The 22679-nt window shown below is 36.6% G+C and overlaps 1 protein-coding gene across 3 annotated transcripts in view; it reads left to right on the top strand.

The window, feature by feature from the left end:
* The window catches only part of DPH6 (diphthamine biosynthesis 6), a 201530-nt gene that overhangs the window by 161981 nt on the left and 16870 nt on the right, over window positions 1–22679 (top strand). For all 3 annotated transcript variants that reach the window (XM_074148897.1, XM_074148896.1, XM_074148898.1), the window contains one exon: window positions 686–1091. In XM_074148897.1, the coding sequence (XP_074004998.1) occupies window positions 686–1091 (406 nt within the window). The remainder of the gene's footprint in view (window positions 1–685; window positions 1092–22679) is intronic.

Raw genomic sequence — 22679 nt, forward strand, 5'->3', positions numbered from 1 at the left:
CACAGCTGGGACAGCTGACTCCAACTGACCAAAGGGATATTGCATACCATATAACATCATATTCAGCCATAAAAACTAAGGGGAGGGGTCTGTGGGAGGAGAGCTGTTGCTCGCAGCCGAGCTGGGTACCAATCTGCTGGTGGGGAGGTGTTGACTAATGGCCTTTGCTGGTTTTGTTTTTATCCTTTCTTCCTTTTTCCTTCATTTATTAAACCATCTTTATCTTGATCCATGAGTTTTCTCACCTGTGCCATTGGGGAGGGAAGGAGTAAGCTTACTCCAACATTAAAAATAAATCTTATGTGCTTTACTAACCCATTTCTGTAGTTTTGGTAGTTCCTCTGATTTGTATTCTTCAAAGACCATTGGAATGGACAGAAGTTACTGTATGCAAAAATACTTTTTTTTTATTGCAAAATGAGTGAAAAATACATTATGATCAGCATTTTTTTGAAATGGTACTGGCATAGTAGTACTTCAAGATTGCAAAAATGAGCAGATATTAACTGTCAGACAAATTTGTAATTGCTCAAGATGACTTCTCAATAAGAGGGAAAGTTTAAGGGAAAAACAGTCTCCATGAAATAACTGTACTGCGCATACTTTTTGAATATATCAGCTGAATCTGAGCAACATTAATTTCTGTCAGCTCTGTCATATGCACAACACTTTGTTTATCTTTTAGGTTGAAGATTCAGAGACGTATCATGATGTAACTGCAGTTTGTGGGTTGCTTGCTGTGGCTGTAATATCTCACCTACCCAGAGATGCTGCCATTGAATGGCATGTTGTTGCAGTAGTCGATGATCCACTCCAAAGAAAACATTTTGCGATGAAGATGTTGTCAGAGGGCTTCCAAATTGAGTGTGAATCTGTGGAGTCGAGTTCTGCGTCTTGTGCATCAATCTCTGTACGTCTGAGCTTGATTTCACCATCCGCTTCTCACCTTGATTTAGATGGACCTCTTCATGACTTAGTTGCTATGTTTAGACAAGCTGTTGAGAAACTTTCAGAAGACTGCAGTGCAAGTCCTTTGTCTTTTAGAGCTTTCTTCAAGGAGGATGTCTTTGATGCTGAAGAACTACAAACAGGTAAGACTTACGATGACAAAAACCTGGTGTTAAGCGTAAGGCAATTTTTGTTTACTTCTGCATAAGGTTTCATTGGAAGAAGACATTTTGGAAGTCCCTTTCAAGGATAGGTGGCCAAGGAGGTCAATAGCATTCTGGCTTGTGTCAGAAATAGTGTGGTGAGTAGGACTAGGGAAGCGATTGTCCCCCTGTACTCAGCACTGGTGAGGCTGCACCTCAAATACTGTGTTCAGTTTTGGGCCCCTCACTACAAGAGTGTGTCCAGTGAAGGGCAACGAAGCTGGTGAGGGGTCTGGAGAACAAGTCTTAGAAGGAACGGCTGAGGGAGCTGGGGTTGTTTAGTCTGGAGAAGAAGAGGCTGAGGGGAGACCTTATTGCTTTCCACAACTACCTGAAAGGAGGTTGTAGTGAGGTGGGGGTTGGTCCGGTCTCTTCTACCAAGTAACAAGCGATAGACAAGAGGAAACGGCCTCAAGTTGCGCCAGGGCAAGTTTAGTTTGGATATTAAGGAAAAATTTTTACACTGAAAGGGTTAATAAGTATTGGAACAGGCTGCCCAGGGAAGTGGTTGAATTGCCATCCCTGGAGGTATTTAAGACGGGAAGATGTAGTGCTTAGGGACATTGGTGGTGGTTTTGGCAGTGCTAGGTTAATGATTGGTCTTGATGATCTTAAAGGTATTTTCCAGCCTAAATGGTTCTATGGTTCTATGATTAAGATACCTTTGTTATTTCACTGGTTACCAGGCACGCTTCTTGTGTGGAAAGGTTCTATTCTTGGGTGCTTTGAAGTCCAAACTGGTTTAAGCCCTGGATTACTTGTTCTGATCTCACATCTGACTGGACTTTGAGTAGGAGGCTGGATTAGATGATCTCACTCCAGTCTGAGCTATTCTGTGATTCCATGAAAGAGAAGTTGCTGAGAAGTCCAGCCACCTCATGGTCGAACATAGAATGAATCTTTTGCATAAAAGTCCATTTGGTAGCCTATTTGTCATGATCTAGAACTATGTTCAAATAACCAAATTCTGTGTGCTAACAGGCACTCTTTTGAGAGTAAATAATGAAATATTGATGTTTTAAAACAAGGAAATGATGTTGTATCCTCTAGATTAGAGGGTGTCTGGTTTTGAACATGAGCTGTTTTCTTACCAACTTATTTAAATAGAACTTGCTAGCCAAACAAATTCACTGGTTTTCCCCAATGTTTATTTTTTCAAAATCTCATTCCCTGACCAAGAAAAGAGAATACAGAACAATAAATATAATGTTGCGAGTATAATCTGTTTCTTATGTTGTACATCTGTATTTTGGGCTATGCTCAATTTGGGACAACTAACGTTATACAAGAGCACAAAAGCTTATTTTATCTGTCAGTCCTACAAAACTGGTAGACCATATTTTTATTGAAATCAGTAAGAGCTTTGTTATCAATTTGAGAAGGAACAAAATCAGATCCTTAGTCTATATTTATCTCAAACATGCATGCACTTTAAAAATCCTCACAGACCACAACTGATCCATATTAATTAGCTGACATAAATGTTAGCCCTCAAATATTCTACTGTCCTATTTTTTTTTTCTTAACCTGCAGCAGTTTTTGAAGAAAATTCAACTTGACATTGTTTAATAGATTTAAAGTACAGGAATTGAAAGCTATAAAAATGTGGCATAGAATAAGCATATTTAATCCAGGAAGCAAGGAATGAACATACAGTCTGACAGAATGTTGTTGCTTTTACTACATCTTGTTTAAGAGCTAAAAGGAAACCTGATAAAACATGTTCCTGGCATGGGATTAACAATACCGTTTTGCCTGCTTTCTTTCTGATATTTCTCAGGCCGTAGAATAATTACTTTCAAATAAATTTGCTTTATTAAATATATTGATCAATATAATGAATTAATTGTGAGCATAAAAAATCGAGACTCAGTTCCACTCATGTTATACTACCAATGGCATAGACAAAGGAAGATTTGTTGTGATTGTCACACATTTGTTCTAGTTGTGTTCAGATCTCTGCACTGTCATAATAATTCCTGTCATTATAGCAATTTTATCATTATCCCCACTGGTAGGAAATACATTCTTGCAAATCTGTAGAGTATATAGACTACATTAAATTTACAAGTAGCACTAATTCATTGATGAAGATTTTAAAAATAACTTTTTTCTACTTAGGAAAAATTTCCAGAAAGTTCATGTAATGGGAAGAAGAAATTTGCTATATATTTGAGAAGAATTTCTCAAATTAAAATAGTTGTAACTGAAGTATATCTTACTGATAGTTTCAATCTGATACAAAACTATTAAGTTTATACTGTTTCTGATTCAAAATCAGAAGACTAATTTTTAATATATTGCTCAGCTACAGGGACATATTTAAGTGTTCTGTTAATATGTGTCCTTGGAGACCTGAAATGCAGGTAGTCTCCGATGAAGTCTCCTCAGCTTTCCAAAGGATGCAGCATGTCACTGAACTATGTCCTTGACTGCCTTTTCTACTATTATTATAATTACACTTCTCATAATTTAAAATGTACTCACATTTATATATTAACTCTCAGCTTAAAAGCACTGTATAAGGTCTCCAAGATGTTTCCATTCATTTCAGCATCCCCTAGACAGTGGCCATGAGCAACATGACATAGTCTATGCTTTATCTTCTGTTTTTATTGGCAGTCTTTAGTTTTGACTGGCAGAACTACTGCAAATGTGCGTGTCCTTTCGTCTGCTTCACAGGTGTCATGTACCAGAGCTAATATCACATCTTTCTTTTGAATGTCGTAGCATGCATATATATATAGCCCTGCCTATAACACTAGCCCAAGGTGTTAGAGATTGTTAAGTTCTGATGACCACAGCTTCTTCCACTTTCTCATAGTGTATTCCTGTTTTCCTCTTCAGCCTTAAGGTGGTCCTCTTTTTTCATATACAACAACCCATTAACTTGTCAGGCTTCTTCCCAAATCTGGATTCAGGACCAAGGGAGAAAAAAAGACATGTTTTACATTACCCAGAAGTTAAATTCATTACCTGAGCAGAATTCAAAGCATACCTATGATATATTTCAGCAAGTTCAGATACGCTTGTTCTGCTTATAGAATGCATGAATCTTAATGTGGCAAGTCACAAGAGGGATCGTACTGGCTTCCAAAATAGCACTGCTTTGTGTCTTGTCAGCTCTGAGCGTGGCCAAAACTTGCTCATACCTGTCTCTGCAGACTTGCCCTAAGATATTGTGAGTATTTGGATGTCTCTGTGGTGATTTCTACTGCCTCCAGAGGTTACTTCCTGTTGCAGACTATGTCTAGGTGTGTATCAGAATTTGCTTACGCTGCTGATCAGATAGTTGGTAAAACTGTCTTTCAAACACAGACCGGCATTTTCCTAGGACTGATCTTGAAAATCTGCAGGCCTAATACACGGACTTTAAATAATATTGTTTCCTTGATGTGGCTGCCGAACACAAATGATGGTGAGAGACAAGCTTTTCAGTTGCCGTTTATTAATTCCGCTCGGGTAGGGCTGGTTGCTAACCATCAGTACGATGATCCGTTAGTGACATATTTGATCTCCGACATGTGTTAGACACAGTTGATCCCTCACTGCTACGTTATTAATATTATCTTTCCTCAGCGGACAATGCATCTGATGGTAGCTGAAGACTCCAAAGGAGTCTTCAGCTACCATCAGATGCATTGTCCGCTGAGGAAAGATAATAACATAGCAGGGGATGCTCGCCACTGCTATTGAAATATTTTTAATGTGAAACACATCAGACAGATGTATGTATAATGGAAAAGACAGAATTTATCATGTCTCAGATATCAAGAGAGATAGTTGAAGAGATAACTGTTCCAGTCTTAGTGGATTTCAGGTGGACTTCCATCACATCGTAAGGGTAGCAAATAGTCTTCAATAATTCTTTTAAGATCTTGAATTGCAATGCATTTTTTTCTCTATGAAAAGCACAGAAAAGAATAAAGGTACTTTTTTCTGATTAGAACTTAAAATCGTGGGAGTGAAAGAAGGAAATACTGCCACAGATCTTCTCAAATGAGCCTCTGATTAGATGAGTGCTTTTTGGTGCAAAGAAATCGTCACTTATTTAAAACTGTCCAAATAAATTAGAGGGATTTGTTTGTACCTGACACAGTAAGATGAGAACCAGGACTATGTATACTCTGCATACTGTAACAGGTTATTGGAAATTATTATAGCTGGTGTTACTGATGGCAAAAGAAGCTAAAGGTTTGTAATGCAAATTTGAGCCAGATGGCTTTCTGTCATCCTAAGACCAGATGTAAAGTTTTATTGAACAAAGTGTAGTACTGATGGTGAACTTCTCAGAGGCAATCCCTCATAACACACGAGAGCATTATGGGCACCGTGCTGAGACCACAGAACGTGTTAGAAGCAGGAGGATTAGATTAAGCTGACATATATACTTAGTAAGATGCTGTTAAGCCTTTAGAAGTCTTTAACATAAATTTGACTATTTCTTTCTTATTCTCATTTAAATATGCATTAATATAAACGTGTCAGGACAATTTGCTATACCATCTAGTTGACTAGATTATACTTCAGTATAGGAAAGATGAATGTTCATAAGTCATCCCATTATGATTTCACAAGGCTTGTTCACAGGATGTATGCAAAATATTTTTGAATATTTATTAGAGAGTAGAAAAGGTCCTGCATTCACCAGAACATCATATTACATAATCCCTTTTTAATACTGTAGAAAAACTGAAGTGGGAATATAAAAAGGCAAAAGAGAACAGGAGTAGAAAGACAGTCTGGTAGCAGCATTAAAATGAATATATAATTAGTTTTAAATGTGGCTCTACTCTGTAAATGCTTAGGACTAAAAAGCTCTTAGTACTTATGTGTTTATCAAGTTTCAATGAAACCGTAGTTTAAAAAAAAAAATCTAATGTGGGTCAACTATAGTTCAACAGGGCTGTAGAAAATCTTGCTTGAAATGGGACTGTTTCTTCTGTTGCAAGAGAAGCCCTGGTGATTAGGCACTCAGTTAGGAGTCCTTGCGCTGAAAGACCTTGTGGCATGTACAACCTACTGCTTTTAAACTAAAGATTTTCCATCTGATAAGATTTAAATTAAAATCTAAACTTTATGAAAACACTGCATTATCAACACATTTTCCAGATGTTTTCCAAAACACACAGTTTCCAGTACTGGTAGATATACGTCACGTAGTGTAAATCTAAGAGAAGTGGAAGAAGACCAAGCGAAGATACCAGGATGCATTTTCTTAATAACACATGTCCATGTGCATTAGAGTTTAATATTCTTTAACTAATGCACTTTAAATTCACACCGGGAATTTATTTCAACTCAACTTTCTTGATGGATATGCCCTTGTGCACTGGGAAACAATTTCCCATGGGGACAGCTGGAATCTCAACCTCCAAACATTAGTAGGCAGGTCTGCGCATTCTCGTGTGAGGCATTGGTATTTCCTCAGCAGCAGTGGAGAACTACTCATGTGAGTAGAAACTAAACGGTCATTAAGAATCGTTTACTGAGTAAAAATGAAGCAGGTACGTAAGTGCTGATAATTTTAAAGTGTTGGTCCTTTTGAAATCAAGCTTTGCAATCACTAATGAAGAAGTTGTTGTGACTAACACATATAATTTGGTCAAACGAAACAATTTCTTAAATATCATGATGCTGCCTGAAATAGGCTGTAAAAATTGAACTTGATTTTCTACCAAATTCTGTTAATTTAGGCTAAATGGAAAATGTGAGAACACTTGCCAACCTGAAAGAAGAGGAAAATTTCACTTTAAATTTCTTGCGTTTCCTGTTAAGAAAACAAAGAATTTGCCAAGTAAAGTAGTTCAAGCAGCAGACATACACTGCTGCTGCTCAAAAAAAAAAAAAGGCAAAAAAATGTAAATAATAAATGATTAAATTAGTACTTGGGGAAATGAATCAGACTATAATATACATAAGCAATTAAGAAATACTGATGACTTATGAATGTGTTTGAAATGACATTTTAAAAGGGTAAAAGTAGCTAAATTTGGTCTTGAGCCACAGAGGTAGCTTTGCAATCTTGGTATTGCTATCCAAACTATCCAGTCGAAATCTGATATATTAAATTATTGTTAACATGCTGAAATGTTAAACTTTTTATACAAATTTTCGAGGTTGTGTTGTTATTGTATCTACTGCAAGTCACTGTGTATATATTTTTAGCAGAACATCTCACATAAAATTATGGGGAAAGTATGTTTTTGTTTGCTATAAAAAACATCAGAAAATTGTTTCAATAGTAGTGTTGCCTCTCGACTGAATTTGCATAGGAAAGTGTTTTATGCTTTTGAGGCAGCTTAAAAATTATTAGATCCTACTTAAGGGCAATGGCCTTCTGTCCTTTAGGATGGGAAATTTATTTTTTCAAGAGCACAGATACTAGATTGAGAAAAATTTAACCACTCGGTGCCAAGGCCGGGGAGCAAAGTTAGAACTTGTCCTTATTCAAAGTGGACAGCATGTGACATCTAAAGGTTATGTATTGTACAGTCCTACATAAAAATCTTGGCTAAAACTTTAAATGGAAATAAATTCTTTAATTGCTTGACCCAAGGCTGATCTAGAACATCCACCTTTTACCCTTGATGCAGAACACTGGCAATATATTGGTAAGGTTGTTTTAAAGCTACTGTGTACAACTTCATGATTCTTTCAGAATTTCTGCCACTAAAATCTAAGATACATTTATGGAATACTCTATCCCTCCTCTCATGTTTTCACATTATGTTGAAGTGATCCTAAGTTCTTCACCAAATGAATTATTGTATGAACTTTTTAATTTTCCTGGTGAAGATTTACATACAAGTGACCTGTAGGGCAGAGTGGACATGTCAGAAAACAGATTTTTTTATAAAGAAAGTCATAGATTATAAAGAAGAATTTCCTAAGTTTGCTAACATGTCAAAACTGATTTGCTTTCCTCACATAATCTGTTTGGAAGATTCCAGACGTATTTTATGGTGATCCAGGCAGTGGCTTTGCTGCTTGGTGCTATTTAGTAAGCTATCTCAATAAACATTGGAATTTGTTACAAGCAGTAGGCTATAAGGTGAAAATATCAAGAGAACAGATGTAAAGAAACTTATGAAATGAGAACCCAACCTGTTCTGTAATGAGTCACAAGAGGTAATTTTGATAATTAGCTTTACAAGGAGTCTGAACAATTAATACTCTTCTGGAAAACTGGTGTCTTCTGAACAGGTGTATGTATACATGGTTATACAGGGTCTAGCCATATATGCGTGTCTCTATGTGTGCATGAAGTACAAATGTCCTACTGCAATGTCAAAATTAATTTTGAGAAACTTTGTTTAGGGCTTTGTTGACAGAGAACAACTATAAAAACATCTTATAACAATGACATCAGGCATGCAATCATTGCCAGATTTGGATCATCTGGTGTTTAACATGTGAGGCATATACGATCTGTCTGTCCATCTAGAGACCGTTTGTGACAAACTCAGATTTTAAGGACACATTACAGATTACGGTTTACAATTACATAGGAAACTTTTATCTGAGACTGTGTCAACATGCCAGCATTTTGGCACCAATTCTGCAATTCTAAATCAATAAACTTTGAAAGAACTTAGATTTCTAGAGACCTCTGGATCATTTCTACAGATTCCTCTCTATATTACTTTTTATTTATGTGAAGAAAAAAACTATGGTGGTGTTTTAACCAGTGAAATTAAATCTGACTTAGGAAGTTCACTGATCTTAAAGTAATTGTAGGCTGAAAGTGAACTGGGCATAATATCATACCTGCTTCCCTTGTTATTAGTCATTCTAGATATTTATGTAGGACCATTGCTTGAAACAGAACACTGCACTAGATGGGCCTTTGGCATGACTAGCTTGTCTTTTGTATTTCCTCTTCTTTAGTACCAAAATGCTTGTCATTTGCTCTTTGTCTAGCATACCTAAGAAATAGTTCAATGAAAGAAAAGAGTGAATTTTGCAAGCAAGACCTGTGTACAGAGTTACGTTTCCAACCAATAACAATATAAGTAACAGTAGGAGGAAGATCAATGAGTAGAGCATTGCTCCTGGGGAGGTTCCTGAGTTGATTCAATGTGTCTGCTGTCCCATAGAATGGATGATCCACAGGAAGGTTGAATGACCGTTGGCTGGCTGACTGTTCTCAGTCATTCTGTGACATAACCTCTACACTAAGAAGTACCAGTTCAATCTTCTCTGATTCTTTTAACCCCCTTTTAGAGTATCGCTGATTGACAGCAGAAGCTGTACTTCAGTATTTTTCATCTACAGAAATCAAGGATTTTTAGCACTGCTAATATCAATAGCCTGGAAAATGGGTATTATATCTACCGACTGTCAAACTATTAGGTCTGACAATAAACCTAAATAAACTATGACTGCAAGCTTCCTTTCTTCTTTTACTGTTAAGTGACAATTCACGTGTGAAGTTAAGTATTTGAGACTGGAAATTTTCCTGCCCTGGCAATACGTGTAAGAAGCTGACAAATCTTTATTCCCATGAAGTTTTTTTCTCCTCCATTTCCCTAAAGCTTTTGGCTACATCACCAGATCCTTATCCTACCTTTCCCAGGCTTGGGCTATTCTGCTGAGTTCACTCTCCAGAAATTGTCCTCACAACTGCAGTTCTGTTATTGAAATCTCCCCATTACTTGGTCTATATGCTCAGAGCAGTAACGGGCATCACTCTTGGATAGAAAGAGCGAAAGGTCAGGTGTCAGAACTAGCACTGACTAATAGCCAAATTCAGCAATAAATCTTACCTCAAAGCTTTCCATTTCCTCTCCAGTTTCCCCACCAAGAAAAAGTGAAGAGGACGGTTTGTTTTGTTGTTTTTGCCATCTGCACCATGACTTCTAATCCAAGAAAATAGCTGTAACTAACCACCAAAAGAAATTATTTTGCCATTGTCACACTTCATGCAATTTGACTTTGCATAATATATGCAGTGGTGCTCCCAGTACTCTCTTTCTTCTGAAATTTCTGATAAACTTAGGTTTAAAATAGTATAAAGTTATTAAGTATAACTGAGAAATTTCCAATCCTTAGAAAATCAAGCAATAAAAAATTTGTGGGTTTTTTCCTTCCTTTTGGCTTTGCTCAGCTTTTACTAGTAATGCATCATATCTGCTGGGTTAAAATCCAATTAATAGCTCTGATTCCTTGACACTGAAAGCACATTTATAACATAGTTCCTTTAGGCACTTCTTTTCTACTCGCGCTGTTAAGTCTACAGTATCAACATTGGATAATTGAAGAACAGGTAAATTTTTTCCAGTGTAACAGATTATAACATTCCTTCTCTTTCTACATTATTTCTGAGTGGCAAGAGTGTAGCCAGCAGGTTGAGGGAGGCGGGCTGACACACCTGGAATACTAGGATAGGATAATAAGAGAAAGAGATCACCAAATTGGAGAAAGTCCAGAGAAGAGCCACTAAAATAAAAGGTCAGGTGAGTGGCATGTAGAACACAGGAGAAAAGACTGAAGGAAGTGGCTTTGTTGCACCTAGGGAAGAGAAGGCTACGGAGGAACCAAACTGCAGTCTTCCCTTACCTTACTAGGCATTGCAGAGAAGGAGACAGGATTTTTTCAGAGATGGACAGAGAAGGACAAGGAGCAGCAGTCACAAGGTGCAGCAGGAGCGATTCCAGTTGGACACGAAGAATGAATTTTTCTCCACAAGAATGGTTGGAGCCTGCCTGAAGGCTGTGGAACCTCCACCTTTGAGGTCTTCAAAGGCCCTGACTGCACAAGGCCCTCAGCAAACTGGTCTAATGTCTAAATTTACCCCTGCTTTGAATATGAGCAAGGTTGGAGTATATGATTTCCAGAGAACCTTACCAAGCAAAATTATTCTATGATTCCCCAAATTATTCTATGATTCCATATTATTATTAAATTGCAATGAATTGGCCAAAAAGAGTGGCATTTAACTGCAGATTCGGAAAAAAACCCTTCAGTTTCTTTCTGTCTGTCATTAATACTCCACAATCTTACAAAAGCTGACCGCCACTCCTTAATTGAATAATAATTACTAAAACCAACAAGCAAGTTTTTTCTATTGGAGTATATCTTTGAAAGAGAAATGTTTCTTTAGAAGTGTCTGGATTCTTTGTTCTTTTTTTTTTTTTTTTAAACTCATTTCTCTGTAGTATGCACATTTGTCCTTTTTTCTTTCCATCTTTTTATCTCAACAGAACTCATACAAGCTCAGAATTAGAATTATCATTGGGCTGCGGTATCTCTGCAGTATTCCTTATGACAATGTAAAGCCAATGTGTTTCCAGATTCCAATGTGTTTGTAATTCATTTGATAATGATTGAGACATCTGAGGATGAAGAATCCTGTTATGAAGTTAAATAATTTATGTCATCAGTAATGTCATGTCTGCAACGGGAAAACCCTTTGTTTTCCTCCTTTAAACACATTGGTAACGGTTACACTATTTGATATGGGGGCTAAATGCTAATTTAACCAGGATTGGAAAATAATTTTAAAATAATAATTTGCAAGCTATAATATTTACAACTTTTAAACCTCTAGAGAACATCAAAACTTTGTTCAAAACTTGCTCATCGGGAAATAAAGGCTTTATGAACTTTGAAAATCAAAATTAATTCTCTTCATCTAATAGTAGTATTGCTGGAAGAAAAAAAAAAGAGTATGTTGAAGGCTGTGGTTTCTGATATTTACAGAGTACTGACTTGTCTTTAATCATCCTGCCAGGAATGTACGAGTCAATCTACCAGGTAATGGGGTGAAATTAGATGTACAAAAAAGCATAGTATCTCACCTATTTACCCTCAACTATATCGCATCCATATAGTGATGCTATGGATGTAAATCCATTTGAGATATAGAAACAGCTTCCTTTTTGTGGCACAGAAGGATTAAGCAACTTGGTAACTTCACACAAGATGGCAAAATGATAGAGCTTTATTTTCCTGAAGTTCTTAGCTGGAGTTAGAGATGCTCAGCAGCCCTCAAAATAAGGTGCTGTTTAGAGGCAGCACAATAGTAAGAACAGGTAAGTGGAGCCTGAAGAAGATTAGTTCATTGAAATGCACGCCTTGTTCCAGAAAGGAGTCTGAGATCGAATCGGTTTTGAGATTGCTCTTCTACTGGGCATAACTTCATCATTTTAGAATTGTCAAGGGATCTTGTCGTTTCCAGGCTTTTATGAAAAGCATAACTAATTGAAGCCAGCCTGAGGCATTTTCTACAATTACATACGTGAAGATAAATATATTCTAATTTAGCTGATTACTCTATTTTTTCTTTGCATTAACTACATAGAATGTGCTTTGAATTTTTTGTTTTATGTCACGTAGCGTAACTTACCTGCTGTGATTTAATCAAGTATTTGGGTCACTCAGACTGTAACAGCAATGGAAATAATAAGGATTTCTATCTTTAGATTAGACTTTTAAATTTTACTTTTCTTCTAAATTTTTTTTTTTCTTGTGATTGTTTTTAGCTATGATAGTATGCAAACCACTTAAACTTTTGATCCTTTGAAACTTTGGAAAGAGAAACCTCAGCTGTTTAAAAGTGCTTTCATGGAAAGTGTTGCTTGTCATTGTGGGCTTAATTTGTTTGAAGATACTATATGCAGGAGTTTTGCAAACTTTTAAAGCATATTAACATTTCATTTTGATAGGAAACATGCTGCATAATACTTTCCGGCTACAGAAATGAATGCCACAGTAAGTTTACCATATGATGCCACTTAAAAAAATGTTTTTGGCAAGTATTAATTAGAAGGAACGTTTTGGTGTTTGGTGTTAGGCAGGAATTATTCTATACACATTGCTTACAATTTTCTCTTGTATTTTTTCATGTTTTTTTATGTTTCACTTTTCATGAATATACTACAGACAGGCTGAAAAGCATTTCAGAAGTATCCATCGCTTAAAGCGTACTCATTCAATGTCAATAATTATATTGAAAAGACTTTATCCGTTCCAAGGTGCATTGATGTCATACTAAAGTAGATCTGCTACTGATGTATTTTGGTATGGATGGTTTAATTTTAGCTCTGAGCTGGCTAGGAGCCCTCAATTAATTATCTTAATCATTGTAACACACATTTCAAAAATACCCAGTCGGTGCTTCCCACTATGTCATTTAGGAGAAAAAAGCAAACAATATACTTTCTGCAAGAGAGTAAGACTTAAATATGCTTGTCCAAACATAGGAACACTTGTTTATTTTTCTGGCACACAAACGAAAGCTGTCCAAGGGTTGATGGAAGAGCATCACACGCCTGCCAGGAGGAGCTGTGGAATTAGAGGCAAGACCTTGGCCCATTTGAACCAGAATGATTCTAGTGAGAGATTGCAGTCTCTAGTTCATCCAAAGGATGGTGCCTGCTCTGATATATAACATGCCAAGATACATAAAACAAGCCCAAGTTTCAGAAAATACTGAGAATCTGAGCTCTGAAAACCAAGTCTAGCTGAACATCATTAGCTGCTGTGGTTTTGCTTTTTAGGTGAAATGAAATCCCAATCTGTTGAAGTTAACGGAAATTATGTTATTAACATTACTGGGAAAGAACTTCAGCACAGTTGACCCAGCTCAAAGGCGTAATTCAATCTTTCATTTTCAATGGAGAGATGAAAAGACAAGGCTTCATCTTAAAGTACTCCGCTTGCTTGGTCTTTTCTGCTCTTCCGTTTTAGTCTCCTATTCTGTTTTTCGCCCTTTGTGTTTACTTCCATTCATCCCTTGTTCTGGACCACATAAATCGTGTCTCAGGCTGAGTCATGGAAAACATGATACAAGAGTAAAACTTGAAGGTAGGCACAGTGAGCCAACTGCAACAGCACAAGATGTAAAAATCAAGAGGCAGCAGTCAAAAGTTTCTTGCTCCAGAAAAAGGAGATGTGACTGACATAAACCAGAGTATAGCAAGCAAGATTATAAAGCCAAAGCTTCTGTTTTAAAAATGTGTTCTTCTGTGCTGAAAATATGATTGGTGGTAAGAAGTAGTAAGCAAAAACGTGTGTACAGAAATTCACAGCTTGGATTCTACTGGATGTTATTTATTAAATTTGGAGCCACTAATATGTTTCTTTGTCCTCGCTTCAGAAGGAAAATAGTGGCACAGAAACAAAAAAATCTTGATAGATCACACACAGTCCTCGCACCAGCCTAAATGCAACACATCCATCCTGTCGGTTGTTGCCAATATTTTAAAAAGAACAGGTTTTGTATTAACAGGAGGAAGAGAGGTATTTGAAGACAGAACATTCATTTTTAGGTTTCTGATACTCTGAAGTACTTACGTGTCTCCTGTGAGTTGCTGAGTGCTGTTCCTTACCCTCGGAATCTGCACGGAGACAGCTGGACTCCATTTAAAGTCGGGGTAGAGCCAGCAGCCCGAGCAGCACAGCTTTGATACGGGAGAGAAGTTCAGCTTTGCTTTGGTATCATGATTCTTAAGCAAACTGGAACTTTCTTCTGAAGCAATATGCAAGTCAGTGATTAGGCCACAGTTTGCACGGTAAAGACTAAAGTTTGGGTTTAACTTGTTGAGGGGTTACAAAAACAGTGTCACCTCTCATCATACACACGGTAGCTTAGTTGTTAATTTGTAATAATGGGCTGTTTTTCAAATATAGAAATGCCATTTCTTTATTTTTGTTTCTCCATGTCATTTGAAGTGCTCACTGTCATTGACTGAGTATGCTCAGATTGTTCTCCCCTCTGTCACTGACCTTGTGCAGTTTGTCCATGGCTTCAATACATGTTTGTGCCAGATGACCAGATTCCCTAGAAAACTCATGGCCTCCTAAGTATATTATGCTTAAGCACCAAAAACTTTTCATGAGTTTAAATTTTCTTTGACTTATTAATGGTTTTCAGATGGTTTTCTGTCTTTCCTCTCTTTATAAAAACAGTCCCACCCAGAACTTGGTGTGTGTGTGCTCAGGGCTCTCCCCTGGAGAGAACAGCCTCCTGTCATGTTGATTCCATGATATTATACTGCACATTTTAAAATTTGGCACAATAGGAGAGGGAAGGAGGGAAGCAATGCAATACTTCCTGGGTTCTTGGTGATGCGTCACCTTTAGGTTTGAAAACAGAACACGAAGCAGCCTCTGTACATTCACTTCATGGTACACAGATTTGACCTGTAGCAGTGATAACAGCCTTTTACTCTTCATATAAAATCAACTGAGAAGTAATACTATTATTTCTGTTTCCTATAGTAGACCTCGTGTTATCAATTAAGAACAGCCCAATGGTGTGATTAGAAATACTTATGTTTCAGTTACTGCAAAACACTCACAGATAATGTGGTTTGTAATGTAAATCCTGGTCACGTCTCTGGGATACAAAATAGCTATGAATTATTATTACGTAGTTTTCAGAAAGCCTTCAGAATAAAAAATGAAATTGAACACTTAAGAGTATGTGGGAGCTGTAGGAAACAGCATGCTATCTTTTATTAGATTATACTGGCATCAACGGGGAAAAAGCTTTAAAAGAAAGGGAAAAATATGACAGTAACATGTACAGCATTATAAATTCTTTATGTATGTGTGCATCATGCAAATTGACCAATTTGCAATAGTATTATTTATTTTTAAGATATATAAATTAATTTCTGTAAGAAAACTGCACTAGCAGATGTGGCACCAGTTCAATACGTATGCACATACCTAATCCACCCATATAAATGTGTATCTAGTTTTCTGAACTGAAGCTTATGTCTAAAATTATGCTGCTAAAAGTGATCCCATACAGACTATAAGGGAAACAACAAAAATCCTATAACAAATTTTTAACAGCCCTGAAGAACTAAGTCTCCAGTACCCAGAGGACCTTGCTGATACCTTAAATCAGAAGTGAAATTAAGTGAATGCTGACATTTAGGTACCCAACAGGGTGCAGAGATAAAGTGTGCCAGTAAGAGTAGATGCTCAGGAGAAACTTGATTAGACTGTATCATTTCCTTCCTTTTAAAAACCTAAGAGAATCTGCAGTGAATTCTTCACTTTCAATAATCCAGTTTTTCTAATACAAAGCTTCTCATCCACTTTAAGTTCATTATGACACTGCAGTGAAATAACATTTACAAACGTAAAACATACAGCTTTCAGATATGGCTATTACTAAAGCACATTACTTGTTATTACTTATAGAACTTTCATTTTTAATAACTCTACCAGAAAAAATATGTAAAACCTGATATTTTAAAAGATGCCAGAATTATTATATAATACTATATTTCCCTTTGTTATCCTTTTCTGAGTCAGTTTGATTTATCCCAGCTTGGAATATTAGACTAGACAGGAAGGGGTAGGAATATTCTTGCAGTTAGAAAAAGTCTATATACATCTTCATATATATATATATGTAGAGGTGCACATGAATCTCCTCTGGCTCCCCACTCTCTGCCAAGAAAATTTTCCTCTTGTCAGTCAATTGATTCTAATATAATCTTAGAATAGAGAAGACTTTTTGAAGTTCAGAGTTCTTTTCCTTCATGCTGTTTTAACTATGGTTTATATGTAGGTAAATACAAGGCCTATTTAGCTTAAGCATTAAGCTTTTCTTTTTACCTTTGTTTTTGCAGAAGTGCTTTATATTTTCTGGGTTTTTCATGTATTCGTTTTTTGCCTAAGCAGGCTGTTGACACTTTCTTTCTGAAGTTTTAAGAAATTTCAGATATTTTCTTCTAAGATTAGATTCAGGCTCATTTTATGTTTCTACTATTATGAAGTCTACCTCAAAGATGTTATACTTCAGTTTTCGTGCAAAATGTTATTTGCATCTGATTGCAGTTCTCCAAACTCATCTTGGCTTCTTAGCTTGCGGTGTCGAGCATTTGAAGTGTTCTGTCTCTTTGTAAAACAAGAACAGCACTGGCAATAGCTGTTCAGGGTTCTCCAAACTCATTTTTTAATATACCAGAATTCTCTTTGGGAGAGACTGTTTCAACTAATACAGAAAACAAATTTTGGCCCCGTACTGTTCATCTTGTACTTCACAGACTATTTCTCTTCTATTACTCTGCCATCCGTTGCCTCCCAGGAAACTAGCGGGAGATGCACAGTTTTCTTGCAAAGGCTAGATTATATGAGAGTGAAACAACTCTGCTTAATTTTCATATAATTGCAAGTTAAATTGCAAGACTGGAAATTGAGGACAAGTACGTTTTGCATCTGAAATGATCAGATTCAACGGCAGAGCTCTTGATGCAGTTCTCATGGAACAGCCCTTCCCCAAATTGTTCACCTTTACTAAAAAACCAGACTTGTGGACACACTGTAATCCTTCGCCAATATTTTGTAAAACAACTGCTGGTGTTCCTGCAGCAACGCTTGTTAGTTTTACTAGTAGTGTTCAATTTGCAAAGTGACAATTCCATGTTAGCTCATTTGATAAATGCTCTTTGACCAGATATGCATCTTTATCTCCTCCTAAAGGCTAAATATTTGTGCATGTTTGGAATTAATTTCATTAGCTTCATTAATCTGTTTTGTGATCTTAAAGCTCCTGCGGGTGTTTTAATCTGGTGTTTGAGGTAACTTTCCTGATCAACCCCCAAGCTTCATCCTGTAGTTGTGAACTGGAGCTGACCAGTTCACTAGGTTGACTTAAAGCTGTTTGACTGTGATTGCTGTTGCTTGCCTTCTTTATGGATCACAGATTTTGTGTTAGATAAAACTCATAAAAAGTCAAGTAATGAACAGGAAAGAAACAGAATTTATCTAAAATTTGCTAAAACCTTTTATTGTCCCTAAAAGCATAAGCATGACCTTCTGCTGAAGTGGTTAGAAGTTGTAGCCACAGGGAACCTTTCACACAGATTTCGTTGCACGATTGAAGCTAAAATGAAAGGCCAGATAGTTTACAGCCATTCTGCAGGCTGTGGACCAAAAAAGCTGTAACTACCAGAGTAAGTTCAAGCTGTTAGCAATTAAAGAAAGCCTGTCATCTTGCTCAGTGTTCTGTCCCTGCAGAGCTTGTTGAAAATTCATGAAATGCAGCATTAGCGACATTTCCAGGGTAATATACAACCTACTGTAACAAAGAATTACCTAGAATTAGAGATTCTACTATTCTGACTTTTTCTTAATAAGCATGTTAATTGTATTATGGACTTCCACTTTTATTCTTCAACTGTTTCCTGAGTATTCATGTGTTTACATACAGAATGTTTTAAATCGCTGCCACTGTTACCAACTTAAAAGCTAGTTTTTCGTTCTTACACATTTTCGTTAAGCAAAACAAGGTTCTAAAATTCCCAGTTAGGTTTTTCATCTTGTGCCTTCAGGGATATCACACTGGTGTCTTGTTAGAATTTAGTAAACTGTTTTAGTGATAAAAAAAAAAAAAAAATATATATATATATATATATACCTAGCTGTAGCACTTCTTACGTTTTTATCTCAGGCGACCTTAGAAAGGAGTTTAGTATCATCACCTGAATTTTACTGAGGAGAAACCTGGACACAAGAGAAGGAGGTAGTGACTTATTCAGGTTTCCTCAGTAAGCCTGTGACAGAAACTGAACCTTTGTCTCCTGAATTCTAGCCAAGCATTTTCTCCAGCCTACTCTCCTTCTGCACAGGAATGCAGTTTCCAAAATGCTAAAAGACGTAAATAGCAGACGATGTAAACAGATGTAAATGAACACACAGTTTATGAAATCCTGGCTCCACTTAAGTCAGTAGCAAAACTCCCTTCAACTTTCATGGAGTCAGGATTTTCGTCAGGTCAGAGAAAATAGTGCCATATTTACACAACTGCGTCTTTCAAATCTAATCTCATTACTTTTTTGCTGTATAAAGTTTGAGTTGCCATAGGTTCTCTAACTAAACTAATTTGCTGCAAGCTTATATTTCTTAACCAGACCTTAACACCTTTCTTTGAATTCCTTTTGCTTTAAAGAAAAACACTATGTACTGACTGTTCTGAAAAACACTAAGCTTGGGTTTTATCATCATCATTCTGAAAAATCTGTTTTTTTGGCTTGGTTCCTTTGTGTTGTCATTACATAGGTAGTATTTTACCTGTTGGTAGCAAATTTCACTGTTACTTATAGATACAGTTCAATGAAATGTATTTTCATTTATGTTGTGGCCACAGAGTAGGATGAAGAAAGATTGGCTATTGAAATTTGTAAGTGGGTTTTAGACTTAGATCATTTGTGTTTGCTATTAAAAAATACTGATAGCTTTAAAGCTTAGCACGAATTCATTTTGCTCAGTAAGTAGTAAATTTACTAATAATTTGTGAATTAATAATTAAAAGTTTAGATGAACAGCTAAGTTTGTAGTAGAGACTCTGGCTATTCACTGTCTCTAGTCTGTTTTTATTTGTTTCATTTTTTATGATTAAACTGAGCTTTTTCCTCCTTCAAATAATAGTCTGGCAGTGGGAAATGAGAATGCACTGAGACATAGAAGACAAGGAAGCGAGTTGGTGGCAAAATGAGATAGTTTGTAATCAAGAAGAAGGAATTGGTCTCAAAACAACCAGTGTCTTTAAAAAGCCTGAGAAAGAAAGTACTTTTATTTTCCTTAATGTTTGTAAGGAAACTTACAAACTGCTGTAAGCAGTAAAGTCTATATAGTGAACTGTCACACAATCATAGAATAGTCTCTTACACAATATATTGATACTGGTTTACACAAAGTCACTCAGGAGGGCAAATGCTTTCTTGAAAAAAATATTTCTTGAGGATAATATTCCTCAATTCTCCTTTTCATCTACTCACCACCTTCAGAGAATTCTGGCTAGTACCAAATTTAATTAAGTGGTTCCAAAAAGAATATAGCTTATTCTTCCTCACAGGAGAGTCTACTCTGTTTGGAAAGAAATGGTGACCAGGATCTAAGTCAGGAAATGCATATGATAGATGAGAAATTCAATTGAACATTGCATAAAATTGACGAGAGAAGGTCAGACTAGGACAAATGCAATGTATAGTGGCCACTTTTAAGTAGTGGTATTTTCCTGAGAATTTGCCTTCTTTTTTGAAACTTCAGAAATCCAAGTATTAATGAACTGTGCCTGCACCAAATCACAGTATCCCTTTCCAACATATCACCTCTAAAAATACACTGCAGTACTGTTAGAACAGTGAACTGAAAAGCAACTGATACAGAAATTAAACTCATGGACTTGCCCTGCAAAGGTGCCATTATTATTGTTCTGACGTGTGGTGCCGTGGACCACGCAGGACGTGTATTTAATTTTTTTTTTTGACAACTTGGATTCAGTAGTTTGGTTTGTTTTCTACCTGTTTTTGCTATAGAAAATATTTCATTCTACTAAGCTAACATACTATTGAGCAATAAAAGGTCTTGGCTTACACAATATGTGTAGAGCCATGCTCAAAGTGGTAGATACTGACCTGTCACATGGTAACTGGATCTTAAATATCATGTAAGTAAATGATTTTAAATATAAACAAAGGTATGTAACTCTTACTATGAGAGAATTAAGTCTTGCTTATTAAAAAGGTTTTAGTGGCTGGCACAAAGACCAAAGACTAAAAATTACGCATTTTTGAGAATACTGTGGCTTTAGGGCAGACTTTTGAAACACTGCATGCATAAGACTAATTTTGCGAGTAAAGCACCAGCAATGTATGCACATGACCTGTAGTCAAACCCATGAAATAGTACTGGTAAAGTGGAATTATATAGGCTGTGCTCTAAGAATTCTTAATAACAGTAGCATAACCAGTGGACGTTATCAAGACTCAGTGATGTAATTGTATTGTATACACTTAAGTCTTATTTCTTATTGTCCAAATTAATATTAAAGTTATACTTCCATTATCCTTCCTAGTACAGACGTGTCATAGTATAGTATAGACAAATGCCAAACTGTATCTTTGTCTATGATAAGAGTATATTCTCAGATATTTTTTTCTTAACATAATAGGCTAAAGCTAGCAATGTGAAAAGAGTGCCGGTCATTGGTATTAGGTGAGGATAACATATAAATTTTATAAGTACTTGAAGAAAAATTGAAAAGCTACTCAATCTCAGAATGGTTCTTGCTAAAAACATTTAATTCTTATCATGTAGTAAGTCCAAATTATTGAGAAGGCACATAATTGTCAGCACTGAGGCATTTTTTATGTCTGACCCTATTCTATATGTTTTTGATGCTCATAACAAATGAAGAGTTAATATTGGGCCTTTCTGCAAAATTATCATGGATTTTCTTTCACAGCAGTGATGCCTTTCCTTGAGTTATCTAGAGGCAGGATAGAGCCTTGCTGCGCTCTGGCTGGCTGACTTTATCTAGAAGATATTTTCATTGATTCAAAAGGTGACAGAACTGTCAGGACTGAAACACCTGTTTTTAATTGATGGTTAAATGTGCTTGAGACAAATCAGAAGGGAAGAACAAAGACTGCCAGCTGGGTGGTCCTCTTCCAATCTCTTCATATAGGTGGCTATGTGAGGCTAATTTCTTTATGTCCCACTAGCCAATATAGCCTCTTTTTGTAGGTAATTACAGCTACATCTCGGAGTTGGTATAGTGCCAGAAAGCATTCCCAGTTGTCAGCATTCTCTATACTGTCCTGTGCACTTTTATGCAGTTTTTGGGAGGGTTTTGGGTTGGGCAGACTAGCAGATCACTTAGGCCAGACTCTCATTTGTATCAGGTGTATTTGTTTTCTTTAGTGCTTGTTGAAACCTTATCACGTGCTCTTGGGGACATGATGACATGACCTTATTGAAATTACTAGTTTTACCGTTGACTTAGAATGGGTTTAGAATTATCTTCTTTAATCCAGTTCCAAATTTAAAATATTTTTGCATTTCTTATATTGATTAGTGTTTGCCTGAAACAGATTAACAAGTTCAGTATTAAAATCAGCACCACAGAATCCCGTACCTATCGAGGACAGTAAGTGTGAAAGAAGAGAGCTCTCTAAACCATGCAGATCATAGTGATCCACCTACAAGTGTCCCCAGTGCAGAGATTCAGTTCAGTAGTTTGCGATATGAATGGCTTTTCGTTAACACTCCTCCATGACATCACTGTAGGCTACAAGCATTAACTTCTGCAGTCGCGCTGCCACTACATGCAACTCTCTAAAACTCTTTAGCTGAACACCAGAATACAAGAACTGGCAACCTGTTCCACCAGAATCCTTTCCCTGCCTTCCAGCTATGATGCTTTATAAGGATTCTGTGCCAGTAATCCTATAGATGTAGGGAAATACATCACTGAATTAGCTCCTCTTACTTTCACAAAAGCAGATGAAGGTTTACTTTGTGACCCTTAGTTAATAATTACATTAGCTAGAGCAGAACCAATATATTAGTCTTAGCTAAATTTGGTTCTTTAGGGGTATGTGCATATAGCTTACCTAACAGTGTGTATATGATGTGCTTGCTGCATAAAAAATTACTTTCTATGGTGCATCCATTTGACTACCTCATCTACGCGCTGCCCTTCAAGCGTCACCACTAAGACGACCACTGACATGCATATCCTTGGGCAGATTTAAATAGCTTCCTTTATTTTAATTA

Source organism: Numenius arquata, chromosome 6 (assembly GCF_964106895.1).
Source record: "Numenius arquata chromosome 6, bNumArq3.hap1.1, whole genome shotgun sequence".
Taxonomy (NCBI): Eukaryota; Metazoa; Chordata; class Aves; order Charadriiformes; family Scolopacidae; genus Numenius; species Numenius arquata.